The sequence below is a fragment of the Lathyrus oleraceus genome, chromosome 5 (assembly GCF_024323335.1).
Source record: "Lathyrus oleraceus cultivar Zhongwan6 chromosome 5, CAAS_Psat_ZW6_1.0, whole genome shotgun sequence".
In the NCBI taxonomy this organism is placed as follows: domain Eukaryota; kingdom Viridiplantae; phylum Streptophyta; class Magnoliopsida; order Fabales; family Fabaceae; genus Lathyrus; species Lathyrus oleraceus.
The window spans coordinates 543,712,190-543,723,577 of record NC_066583.1 but is presented as its reverse complement, the minus strand read 5'-3'; the positions used below and the strand labels follow the sequence as shown (position 1 = coordinate 543,723,577).

At 37.7% G+C, this 11,388-nt stretch overlaps 2 protein-coding genes across 2 annotated transcripts; both read right to left on the bottom strand.

The window, feature by feature from the left end:
- Window positions 1-376: 376 nt before the first annotated feature.
- Window positions 377-1,099, bottom strand: LOC127081967 (uncharacterized). The gene has a single exon (XM_051022195.1). The coding sequence runs from the start codon at window positions 1,097-1,099 to the stop codon at window positions 377-379; it is 723 nt and encodes a 240-aa protein (XP_050878152.1).
- A 1,067-nt stretch (window positions 1,100-2,166) lies between these two features.
- Window positions 2,167-3,846, bottom strand: LOC127081966 (uncharacterized). Its single transcript, XM_051022194.1, has one exon. It carries the CDS (start codon window positions 3,844-3,846, stop codon window positions 2,167-2,169), a length of 1,680 nt encoding a protein of 559 aa, XP_050878151.1.
- Between the last annotated feature and the right edge of the window lie 7,542 nt (window positions 3,847-11,388).

Genomic DNA, 11,388 nt, shown 5'->3' with positions numbered 1-11,388 from the left:
CAGCTTCCATCATATTCACCGATGCATTGTTGTGAGGGGGCATCGGGTTATTATTCACATTCTGCCTTTAGGGGGCGAACGTGATTGCCTTAGAGTCAATAAGATCTTGAACCTTGTACTTTAATGCTTTACAATTCTCGATCGAATGCCCGGGAGCGCCAGAATGAAATTCACAACGGACATTTGCATCATAACCGGGAAGAAGAACCGCTGGTGGGGGTCCTAACTCCCTTAGTTGCACAAGTGATCCCCTCAATAAATATGGCAGAATGTGGCTATAAGGCAGGGGAACTGGGTCAAATCTTCTCTCGGGCCTTCACATCCTTTGTTGTTGTTGATATTGTGGTTGCTGATGTTGCGGTTGTTGTTGATACCGTTATTGTTGTTGAGTTTGAACAGGAATTGCAAATGGTTGTTGTTGACTTGGTTGGACGGGAGCTATGGCAGCTACTTGTGGATAAGTGTGATTTCTTGTTCGAATGATGGAGGCAGCATTGGTCTCGCCTTCTCGTTTTTTACCATAGGGAACAAAAGGTTTCTTCGATGCACTAGAAGTACTGGCAGAGTTCTGGATCTTTCCTATTTTAATCATATTTTCTATCCTTTCACCGGCTAAGACCAGGTCGGAAAAGCCTGAAGAGGTGCTCCCTACCATTCTATCAAGGTATGGACCTTGCAGGTTTCCCATAAACATGTCTATCAGTTCTCTTTCTAGCAATGGGGGTTGTACCCTAGCAGCTAATTCCCTCCACCGCTGGGCATACTCTTTGAAGGACTCCTCAAACCTCTGAGTCAAATTTTGCAACTGTGTGCGATTAGGTGCCATATCAGTGTTGTACTGATAGTGCTTGAGGAATGCCTCGGCCATTTCCCTCCAAGTGTGAATATGGTTGCCCTCGAGTTGCATGTACCAATCCAAAGATGCCCCACCGAGGGAATCCTGGAAAAAATGCATTAGAAGTTGATCATCGCTGGAATAGGCAGCCATCTTTCGGCAGTATGCCCTAATGTGTGTCCTAGGGTCGCTATTTCCCTTATATTTTTCAAAGTCCGGAACTTTGAACTTGGCCGGAATGATGACCCCAGGTACTAAGCACATTTATGCCGCATAGAGGCCCAAAATGTCAGTGCTCTCCATTGCCTTGAGCTTTTCCTCGACAGCCTTTACCTTCCTCTCCACCTTGTTGGTTGCGGAACCGAAGGCGTCATCCTGAGAAGCGTCCCTTGGGCTGAAGAATGCATCAAGTTGGTTGTCTGTCTCAAGAGCATGAGGACGAGGATTATCGTTTGGAACACCGCCGGGTGTATTAATGTTAATTGGAGGATCAACTTGAGGAACTGGAGTCGGATTCTCGACCGTTTGAGGGGTAGGAGGATTGGTAGTACTGGCACGTTGATTCATTTCTTCTTGCATTTTTGCCATAACCTTCTGGCCTCTTGCGACTACTTGAATAGTCTCCATCAATTTCCGTAATTGGGACCGCATTTGGGATACTTCTTCCTGAAGGACAACTTGGTTCTCTTGAAGTTGCTCCATGACAGCTTGTCGACATCCTCGTGTATCGTACCGAAAAGTCAGCTTTGGAGAGTGGTTCTGGAAGGAAAAAAGGGTGGATGGATGAGTTTTTTATGTTTTTGTGTTTCGAAAGATGCATATGATTCATGAATTTTTTCTTGTTAAAGCAAAGCTCTTTTTAGTTATTCATGTTTATTCATTGCAAAAAACTACTTGAGATTCTCGTTCACAATCATGAAATAGGAAAACACAATAGAGAAAAATCGCAACTTTCATTCATCCTTTGAAGGGAAAATAGACAACAATACATAGAAGTTGCAAAATACAAGTAATGGAAGCAAATAAACCAACTAGATATCCACCCTAAAAGACACCCCTTGACACTTGCGGAGAGCCTCAATGTCGGTGATGAGTTAGGCCATTGTTCTTTTGCAGAACTTGACGAAGTGGTAGACCTCTTTGGGGGTATTATTTGGGCACATGATTAGATCTGCCTCCTTCAACTTGTCAGGAAAGTCTTGAAGGGCATAGTTGGTTAATATTGTCATGTTGGTGTACTTGTCCCTCCGTTCTTCGTAAAGGACTTGGAGATTATGGATGATTTCGTCCCTTTGAACAATGGCAGCTTCGAATTCATAGCAACGCTCCTCCTAATGTTTGCAGTTGTTTTGCAATTGTACATAGGCTTGGTCATAGATTCCCCTCTTCAAGTTCTTGATTTGCTCGCAAGCTCGTCCAAGGTTGAACTGCTCACGCATGAAGCTTCGATGAATCTTTTCTTTCTCTAGTTGCTCCTTGGCTAGCAAATCCTTATACTCTTTTAGAGTGGTCCTTAGTTCGAGAATCTGGGCCTCATAATCTTCCCTGGCTTCTTTCTTCATGGCATTCGACCTCTCGACAGTATTTTCAAGGTCCTTGATGATTCGGGATGCTCGATCCAACTCCTTATTGCGGAAATCTAGCTCAGAATTAGCTCCTTGTAAAGCTCCACCAACCCAAACTCTTTGTCCCTCGGCTAATCGGAGCCTTTTCTTGCTATCTTCAAATTTTTCACAGACTTGCTTACCCTTATCCTCCAAGACGGGGTTACGTTCCTTGGCGCGATTGAGTTCGACTCGTAGTTGAGTGTTTTCCAACTCGAGCTCTTTGATTTGGCTGGTAAGTTTGTCCATGTCCTCTTGTAAGATAGGTTCGGGCTCGGGCATCAACGGGAATGAATAAGGATCAAACAGAAACGGCATCTTAACCACCCTAGCCCTCTCTTTTACCCACACATAGTAGGGTTCCTTGGCTAAGATATTTTTCTTGCCCCATTCATAGTCAATACGGACTATGCTTGTCCAAGCTTTTCTCACTCTTTTCACGTTTGAATCAAGCGGATCCACGGTATTGATGACAAATGGAATGAAATCTCTTTCCTCGGGGGGACTTGTCATGGCGTACCCTAGTTGTCTCTTGAGTATAGCAGGGTTGTAGTTGATGCAACCTTGTGTTCCTATCAAGGGTACGTTAGAGAACTCTCCACATCTTGCGATGACATCCTTTATATTCCATTCCCTCTTGTACCATAGAATTGAGTTGGCAGAGAGAGATGCGAACCTTTGTGGCCATGTCAGTTTATTTTCGGCGAAAGGTCCACTTTGAGGCATGCGGGCCCTCATCCAAAGATGTAGCATAGGAGGGCAACAAAGGTAAGTACCTCCCCTCTTCTCATGCCTTGTATGGAAGGTATGGTAGAAATCGGCAAGTAGAAAAGGCACCGGATTCTTTGTTAAAAAGACTTCAACTGCTAATTGATCCACAAACTTGTCCGGATTTGGGAAGAGGACAATTCCATGAATCAAAAGTGCCAAGGTTGCACTACAAAAGTCGGGTCTTCCTTCTTTAATCATTTCCCAAGCATGGGCTTCTAGGAACTTTTGAGTTAAACCTTTGAGGGATCCTTTAACACCCCAATTGTCCACTAACTTGTTGGTGTTGATACCCAAGATGAGTGAGAGCTCAGCCAAACAGAATCCTTCTTCCAATTTCGGGAAAGGGTTGTATTCCTTGAGTGGTCGATTGAGGAGTCTCTCGAGGTCTTCCAAGGTTGGAGAGATTTGGAAGTCGGGGAAAGTGAAGCATCTTAAAGGAACGTCATAGTATTGGGACATTGTAGTGATAGCACAATAGTCAACCTTCTCGGTTAGAAGATCTATGATGTTCCCAAAATTGGCTCTAAACTTGTTGTCTTTGAGAGTTACGACCTTTGAACAGAGGATCTTTAATGACCTGATGTCGGGACTCTTGAAGCGGAAAGAAGAAGTGTTTTTCTTTGTTGAAGTATCCATGATTGTGTCGGAAAATAGTCTTGTAATTCTGCGTTTGAACAAACGAAAATTTTAAGAGCTTTGCTTATTATTTTGATGATGAATGAATGTATGAATGAATGATTGGTTTATTATTTCCACAGGGTTTTAGGCATGGGTTCGTGGTTTTGGACCATCGTGACGAAGCATGGAGTTAATAATGACTGCTTAGTAAACCAAGGTTCTCGCTTTGTGTGATCTAAGGCTTTTCGAAAATTGGGTGTAAGACACTGCCCCTAGAGTCATGGACTTCCTTGACTGTCAGCCGCTTATGTCAATTTACTTGCCAGGCGACTGCTCCATCAAAGTCATCTACTCTAAGTGAGATCTTCGTATCGACCCTTACGAGGAAGGCACCTCGGTGGCCTATACTACGCGACCATCGGTCTAGGCTAGCCATAGTTTTAAAGGTTCTAAAAGGGGTCTTAGGGTCATTGACTCTAGTAAAAGAAAAGATGCTTACGTCGAAAGCACGACGGTCATCAATCCCCTTAAGAGAATCTACCACTAAGTAAGGTTCTCGTACGACCCTAATGAGGAAGGAACCTCGCGGATCAATACTACTCAACCTCTCCTATCTCAAGCAAACTCTCAGACTCGGGTGGGGAGTCTTTCACACAAGGTTTTTTTCTTTGCAATCATTATTGCTTCCAAAAAATTCTTCGTCACAGAACCAAAGTTTCGGACCAACAGGCAAACAAAGAATATATGTATAGGTTAGCAACAAAAGCAATATATACAAAAAAAGGATAATAGATAAAATCTCCACGTACGTAAAAGAGAAACAACCCAAACTAGGCTAGACTTGCTTAGGGAATTTAGGGTTCCCCAGCAGAGTCGCCAGCTGTCGCTATCGGGATTTCACGATAACGAAACCGGGACTAAAGAGAATGCCAAAGAGGGGCAAAGTCAGAAGAGTCGCCACCGAATTTTATTTAGTTCACCTCTATCGGAGAGGAGAGGGGAAATGGTCGATAAAACCCTCAGAAAAGAGACGCGCACGGGAAACGCTTAAAAGAGAATAAGGAATCGGTCTCGCAACCGAGATTTGGGTTCGGAAGTCGGTTGCGTAAGGGGAAGGTGTTAGCACCCCTTACGCCCATGGTACTCCATGGGAACCATTTGGGTTGTTTTACATATATGGGATTTATCTATTATTGTTTTATTTTCAAAAGAATGTGTGAAAAGAAGGGGGGTGTTTTTGTTATTATAGTGCTCGCCAAGGATTGTGGCCCTTGTGCCTACATATCACTCATTCGGAGATGAGGAATCAGAGCTCCGTAGTTCGGAGTAGAAAATATTTGTGTGTTGGTTGATTTTACCTTTGAAAAAAGGTTTTTTTGGGGTGATGCCCTAAGGCACAAAAAAGAGTTTGATGAGTTATATTGTCTTTACCTTGAATAAGGGTTTTATGAAAGAATGTTTGTGATTATATTGTACTAAAGTCTATGGGCGGAGGTGATTATTCTAGACAACAAGTCAAGCGTCTTGCGTCCAAAATAATCAGAGTAAGGGTAGGAATGTTCCATTCTCACTCATTCTCCACCACTTAAGGCTCATGGCGCACAATAATAATCGTAATTATTAAGTTTTTTTGAATTTGGCTAAGAAAATGCCACTTGACGTTGAATCAAGGGTTTATTTTATTTTGATTATGAAATTTGGCTTATGCAACATGAATGCAAAGTAACCAACAAGAAATTAAAAAGTCTCATTGTAAGGTAGCCCAAGAGAAAGCCTTTTGTGTGCAAAAGTGACCTAAGCTAAACAAAGGATAATGGTCTTATAAACATGTCCCCCTAAGGTGGTGCCATGATGCCATTCTTACAACATGAATGTAAGTTACAAATAAAATCCAACATTTACAAAGTATCACAAAGATAAGGGAAAGGCCTCCAAGCAAGGGTCCTAAAATAAAATCCTCTAAGTCCAAGTTGATTAAGAGTGGAATGAATATTTTTGTCTTATCATTTTATCATGTTTTTGTTGTTTTTAATATTTGATGATAATAAAATAAATAACAAGTAAGTAAACATGCATGATGAATTTGTACAATGATGGTGATGACGAGTACTTTAATGTAAATTACAAGGTAATGACATAAAAGTAAATTACAAGAAAAAGAAATAATATTACAATAGTAATGGTTAGTGAATATAAATGATATAAAACAAATATAAGTCAATAACACCAAAATCACAATAACAAAGGTTAATGATGAAAAAATTAATGAAGTATAATTAGTGGTTAGTAACATGTACAAAAATGAATATTTTTTAAGACTATTTTCTTAGGCCAAAAAGAGTTAAAATATGACACATTAAGGGATAGCTTATCATTGATGCAAAGTATTGAAGATGATTAAAAAATCAACTAACAATAGATTTGTAACAAAGAAAGTTATGCAACCTTAAGTCCATCTATTGGTATTAAAAAATAAATAAAAAAGTGATTTGTTCTCTTTCTTTTATTTTTATTCCTCTTTTATTTAACAAGATAATGAGGTAGTAAATAAGTTAGCCTAATGTAAATGATATAGTTAGATAATAATAAACATAAACATAAAATACTTGAAGTAAAGTGAACAAAAGAAAAAAAATATATAAAAAAATAAAGTGCAATAATATAAATGTTAGAAGTTAGTAGTTAGTGAACATAAACATAAAGTAAATGAAATAAAATGAACAATAAAATAAATTGCAATAATATAAATATTAGGAGTTAGTAATTAGTAGTTAGTAACAATAAGCAAATGGATTAACAAGTTAATGTAAAGACATGGTTTCATCTATGCATCAAATGACCCAAATATGGTTAAAATAGAGGCAATTTATCAATACCTCAAAGTATCATGAATGATCTATTGATCAACCATAGATAGATTTGAAACATTGAAGATTTAATCAACTCTAAACAATCATAGTCATGATCTAATAGACCTCATCAACCAAACAAATACGACAATAAGTTCATAATAAAAGAAAAAAAAAATATAACACACACAAAGCAACCACAAAAAGGTGAACAAGATAGTAAGAGTAAAAAAAATCTTTAAAAAAGGTGAGTAAACCAAAGTCAATCATTTTTTTTTGCAAACTTGAATCTAAACCATCTCAAAAGACCAACCAAGAACAAGCAACATTTTTAATCAAAAAAAAGAAACAAAAAATTAAAGAGTTTAAGTTAAAATCATTACCCACAAAAATGTGAAAAAAGCTAGGTAGAAATGGTGTTGAGCTTGAATGTGAAGTGAGGGGTTTGAGATGAAAATATTTATGGTGAAGGCTTAGTAAATGGGTTGGGTTATGAGTGTTGGAGAGTGAGAAATTTTGAGGAAAAAAAATGTGAAATGAAAAAAAAGTTGGTGGTGGTGACTTTTGGGAGGGAAAGGTTTTTTTGGGTTTTGATTTAGGTTTGGAGAAGAGGGGTTGAATGATATTTCTTCATCATTTTTGGGGGCTAGAAAGCATGAAAAATGAAGGGGAATGGTGCATCTATTTATAGGGAAAGTTAGTGGGAAAATGGGGGAAACCAAATACCCTTGGTGCAAAAAAATGCTCTTTTTTTTTTAGTGTGCAAGGCAAATCCGGTTTCCCCCCTTTTCTTCTTCTTCTTTTTTTTTTTTTTTTTTTAAATCATGCCTTGATCCCATGCAATATGTATTTGGTTATGAAAGTTAATATAATTATGATGAGGAGATAATGAAAGCATGCATGTGCAGTAGGGCCATGGATCAGATGAAAGTTGTATCGGAGTAGGGTGAATTTTGGGGTATGACAACAACATTATGCGGGGTGAATGTACATCACTTGGAAAGTAATGGAGAAAGTGGTTGGACCAATCCTGATTGGCAGATCCACTCCCCCAATTACTGCTCGCCTTGAACCATCAAAAGCTTTTACTATCAGAGCGTTAGGCTTCATGGTAACTCCTTCCAAGGATAATTTCAACAGAGTAGTCTTTGAGATGGCATTCAACAAGGATCCCATATCCATTAATACTTTAGATAATAACATGTTTACACACCTCAACGAGATATGCAAAGCCTTTTTATGAGCCCTTCCCTCGGAAGGCAGCTCGTCATCATTGAACCCTAAGAAATTACCAGTAGTGATATTTGCCACCACATCATCAAACTGGTCCAATGTAATATCTTTGGTATTATGTGATGTGTTCAAGACCTTCATTAGGGAATCCCTATGCACTTATGAGCTAAGTAATAGGGATACCATTGAAATTTTTGAGGGAGTCTGTTTCAACTAATCGACTACCCTGTAGTCACTTTTCTTTATGATCCTCAGAAACTCCTCGACGTTTTTCTGGGATGCAACAACTTTAAGGCATGATGATCCTCCTTGTGATTCAATATTTTGAGCAGGGGTTGAAGTGTAATTTCTAACTTCTTCCCCTTTAGCCTTGGCTAAAGGTTCAATAGTTCTTTGTGCAAATACTCGACCACTCTGGGTCATCCCTCCTGGTTTAACGATGGAAGTGACATTTGGATCACTAATCACTAGGGGTTGATTTTCATTCCCTTGCTTATAGACCTTTAGCTCGTATCTCCAGGGAAATGCCTTTTCACTTTCATAATGGAAAGGTGTGGGATTTTGAATCACTAAGGGAGTGATTATAATTTTCATCTCCTGTGCTAGATAAGGGATATCCACCATAGCCACCACATTTGCCTTCTTTTTGCTTGTGTGCCTAATCTGGATTGTGCCCAATCTTGAAGGCATACCACTTCTCTATGGTGAGCCTTGGCACACCCATATGGAAATCACATTGAGCATTATCATTATAGCCCGGTGAATATGGGGTATGAGCCGGTTTCAGTTCTCTCAAGGTTAACAGTCCCCCTTTGAGAAAGTATGGAAATATTTGACTATACGGTATAGGAAGTGGATCATACTGTCTTTGTGGCCTCTTTTGCTTGAACTGCCTTTTGGAGGGGCATTTTGTTGATATTTTGTGGTTTTTGTTGTTGTTGGTAAGCCTGTTGCTGGAAAAACTGTTGTTGTTGAATTGACTATTGATATGGCGTATACGCGATAACAAAAACTTGATGATAATATACAGGAATATGTTGTTGAGCTCTACTTCCCCATCTCCCCATAATGGCATTGGCCTCACCCTCCTTCTTCTATTGGAAGTTGGAATACACATTCTTTCCTCCATTTGACGTATTTGCAGCACATGGTAGCTTTCCCTTATTCACGTGTCTCTCTATTATTTCTTCGACGGTGAAGACGTCAGAAAATGTTGGAAAGCTAGCCCCTACCATCTTTTCCATATATTTAACCTTCAGTGTCCCTATGAACATATCAATCAATTCTTTGTCTAGGAGAGGGGGTTGGACTCTAGCCGCTAGCTCTCTCCAGTGTTAGGCATATGTCTTACATGATTCATTATTGTGTTGGGTCATTTCCTGCAACTAACGATTCTTTGTAAAAGGGCATAATTGAGATAAAGTCGTTATAGGAATAGTCATGTGAATTCTCACATCTAAGGCTAGATGATTCAAAAGGAGAACTTAACCACTTTTATAATTATCTTCATAAACTTTTAGTTAGAATTTTCTATTTACAATCACATACACAAACCAATAAATCGAGCTATGCGCACCCCTTGTTATTGTTTCTCACTCACTGTGCTGAATTCACAAGTGTCATCACCTTGTCTTGGACAATATTAATACAATCCTTATGGATACGATAATTTAACTTGACACATTGTAGTTTTTTTTGGCATGATTACTACAATAACCATTTTTCGTCCAACATCACACCAACTAGTGTTCTCATGGTGAATCAATCTAGTATAAATATTACTCTTAACATTAATACTTATGTGACGACTCAACATCTCTTATTCATAACTTGTGAGATATGGTCAACAATCTACTCACATAATAATTTCACATTTTTGACAATAAGTCTTGACTACATATAAATTTAGAATGAAATCCTTATATCTAATGGTGGCTCACAATTAAGTCACACTTAACGTTCCATTAAACCGATTAACTATTCCAGGGACTTCATTAGTTTGAAATAAAACATAATTATGAATAACCTTTTATTATAAATAATATTTGTGATGCAAGTTTTAAGTTTAATCATAAAATCAGGGGTTAAATACGATACCCCCCTGCAATGTTAGCGAATTTCGGTTTACCCCCTGTAATATTTTTTTTTTATTCTCCCCTTGTAATGTCTAGATTCTGTGTGTTTGACCCATGATTGACTATTTCAACCCATAATATTTTTTAAATCCTACATGGCTTTCCACATGGTTTTTTAAGTTTTTTTTTTAAATTCCACGTGACATTTTTTTTTAAAATTAAATAATTTTTTTTGTTAAAAGGGGGTAAATCAAAAGACACTCATATTAAATTAAAATTCGCTCACATTACAGGGGTAAAATATAATTTTGTTGCTTTGGATAGTAAAATATTAAAAAAATACTAATTTTTGTTACCAATGAGATTCAAACTCAATACTCAAGCTTATTAGGCAAGATTCTTAACCATTGGGCCAATGTTCCTTTTGTTTATAATATTTACATGTTAAATATATTATTACAAACTAGCTTATTTTTTTGTTGCTTTACTGAATCTATAGTATAGTATATAACATCTAAATTACTATGTCAAATAATATTCTTAGTATAGTATAGTATAGTATTCTTTTACGGAATTATGTTTATAGGTACTCTTAATGTTTACATGAACATGTTTATCAAGTTGCCCTGTTTTGTTTTATTGAAGTCTTCCTGGAAAGGTTGCTTGTGGATAATTTCATGAACAAAAACTTAGTAGTGTTGGATAATAATCTCAGTCAAATGAATCATGTTTACAGGACTCCAACTTAGCTACACTGTTATCTTTAGGTCATATGCTTCTTTTCTTTTTATTTGAACGTGTATGTGATGCTTGATTGATGGTTATGTCTATGATACATATATGGTCATACTACTATTACATTATGACAAAATGTACTTATGAAACACGAAATTCGATACATAATTGCATCCTTACTTTGTCCCTTATACTCCCTCCGTCCCATATTATAAGCAAATTTCACCTTTCTAGATTCATTAAATAATTAATGTATCTGGTTTATTATATAGATCAGATACATTAATTATTTAATGAATCTAAAAACGTGAAATTTGCTTATAATATGGGACGGAGGGAGTATTTGTTTTCTACTTTCACTCTGCAAGACATCTTGCTGCTCCAATAGTTGCTCATGTATTTCATAATTTTATGGGACAACTTGTGTTGTATTCTTCGATAAGCGGTACATATATGTAATTTTACGGAATCATAAAGCGGTACATATATGTAATTTTATGGGCCAACAACTGCAATTTAATTATGTTTGTGTTGTTTTAGGGATTGTAAGTATAACACCCATAATGGGACTTGTGGGTTTCTTGTGGCTTCTTTTCCCAATGACAGGTCCCGATTTGTATAATAATAGAATATATAATTGCAGTTGTTAGCAAGGATACTGCTTATGG

What these genes read in the sequence shown, in the direction of transcription:
- LOC127081966 (XM_051022194.1), bottom strand. Translation starts at nt 3,846, where the DNA reads ATGGATACTTCAACAAAGAAAAACACTTCTTCTTTCCGCTTCAAGAGT.
- LOC127081967 (XM_051022195.1), bottom strand. Translation starts at nt 1,099, where the DNA reads ATGTGCTTAGTACCTGGGGTCATCATTCCGGCCAAGTTCAAAGTTCCG.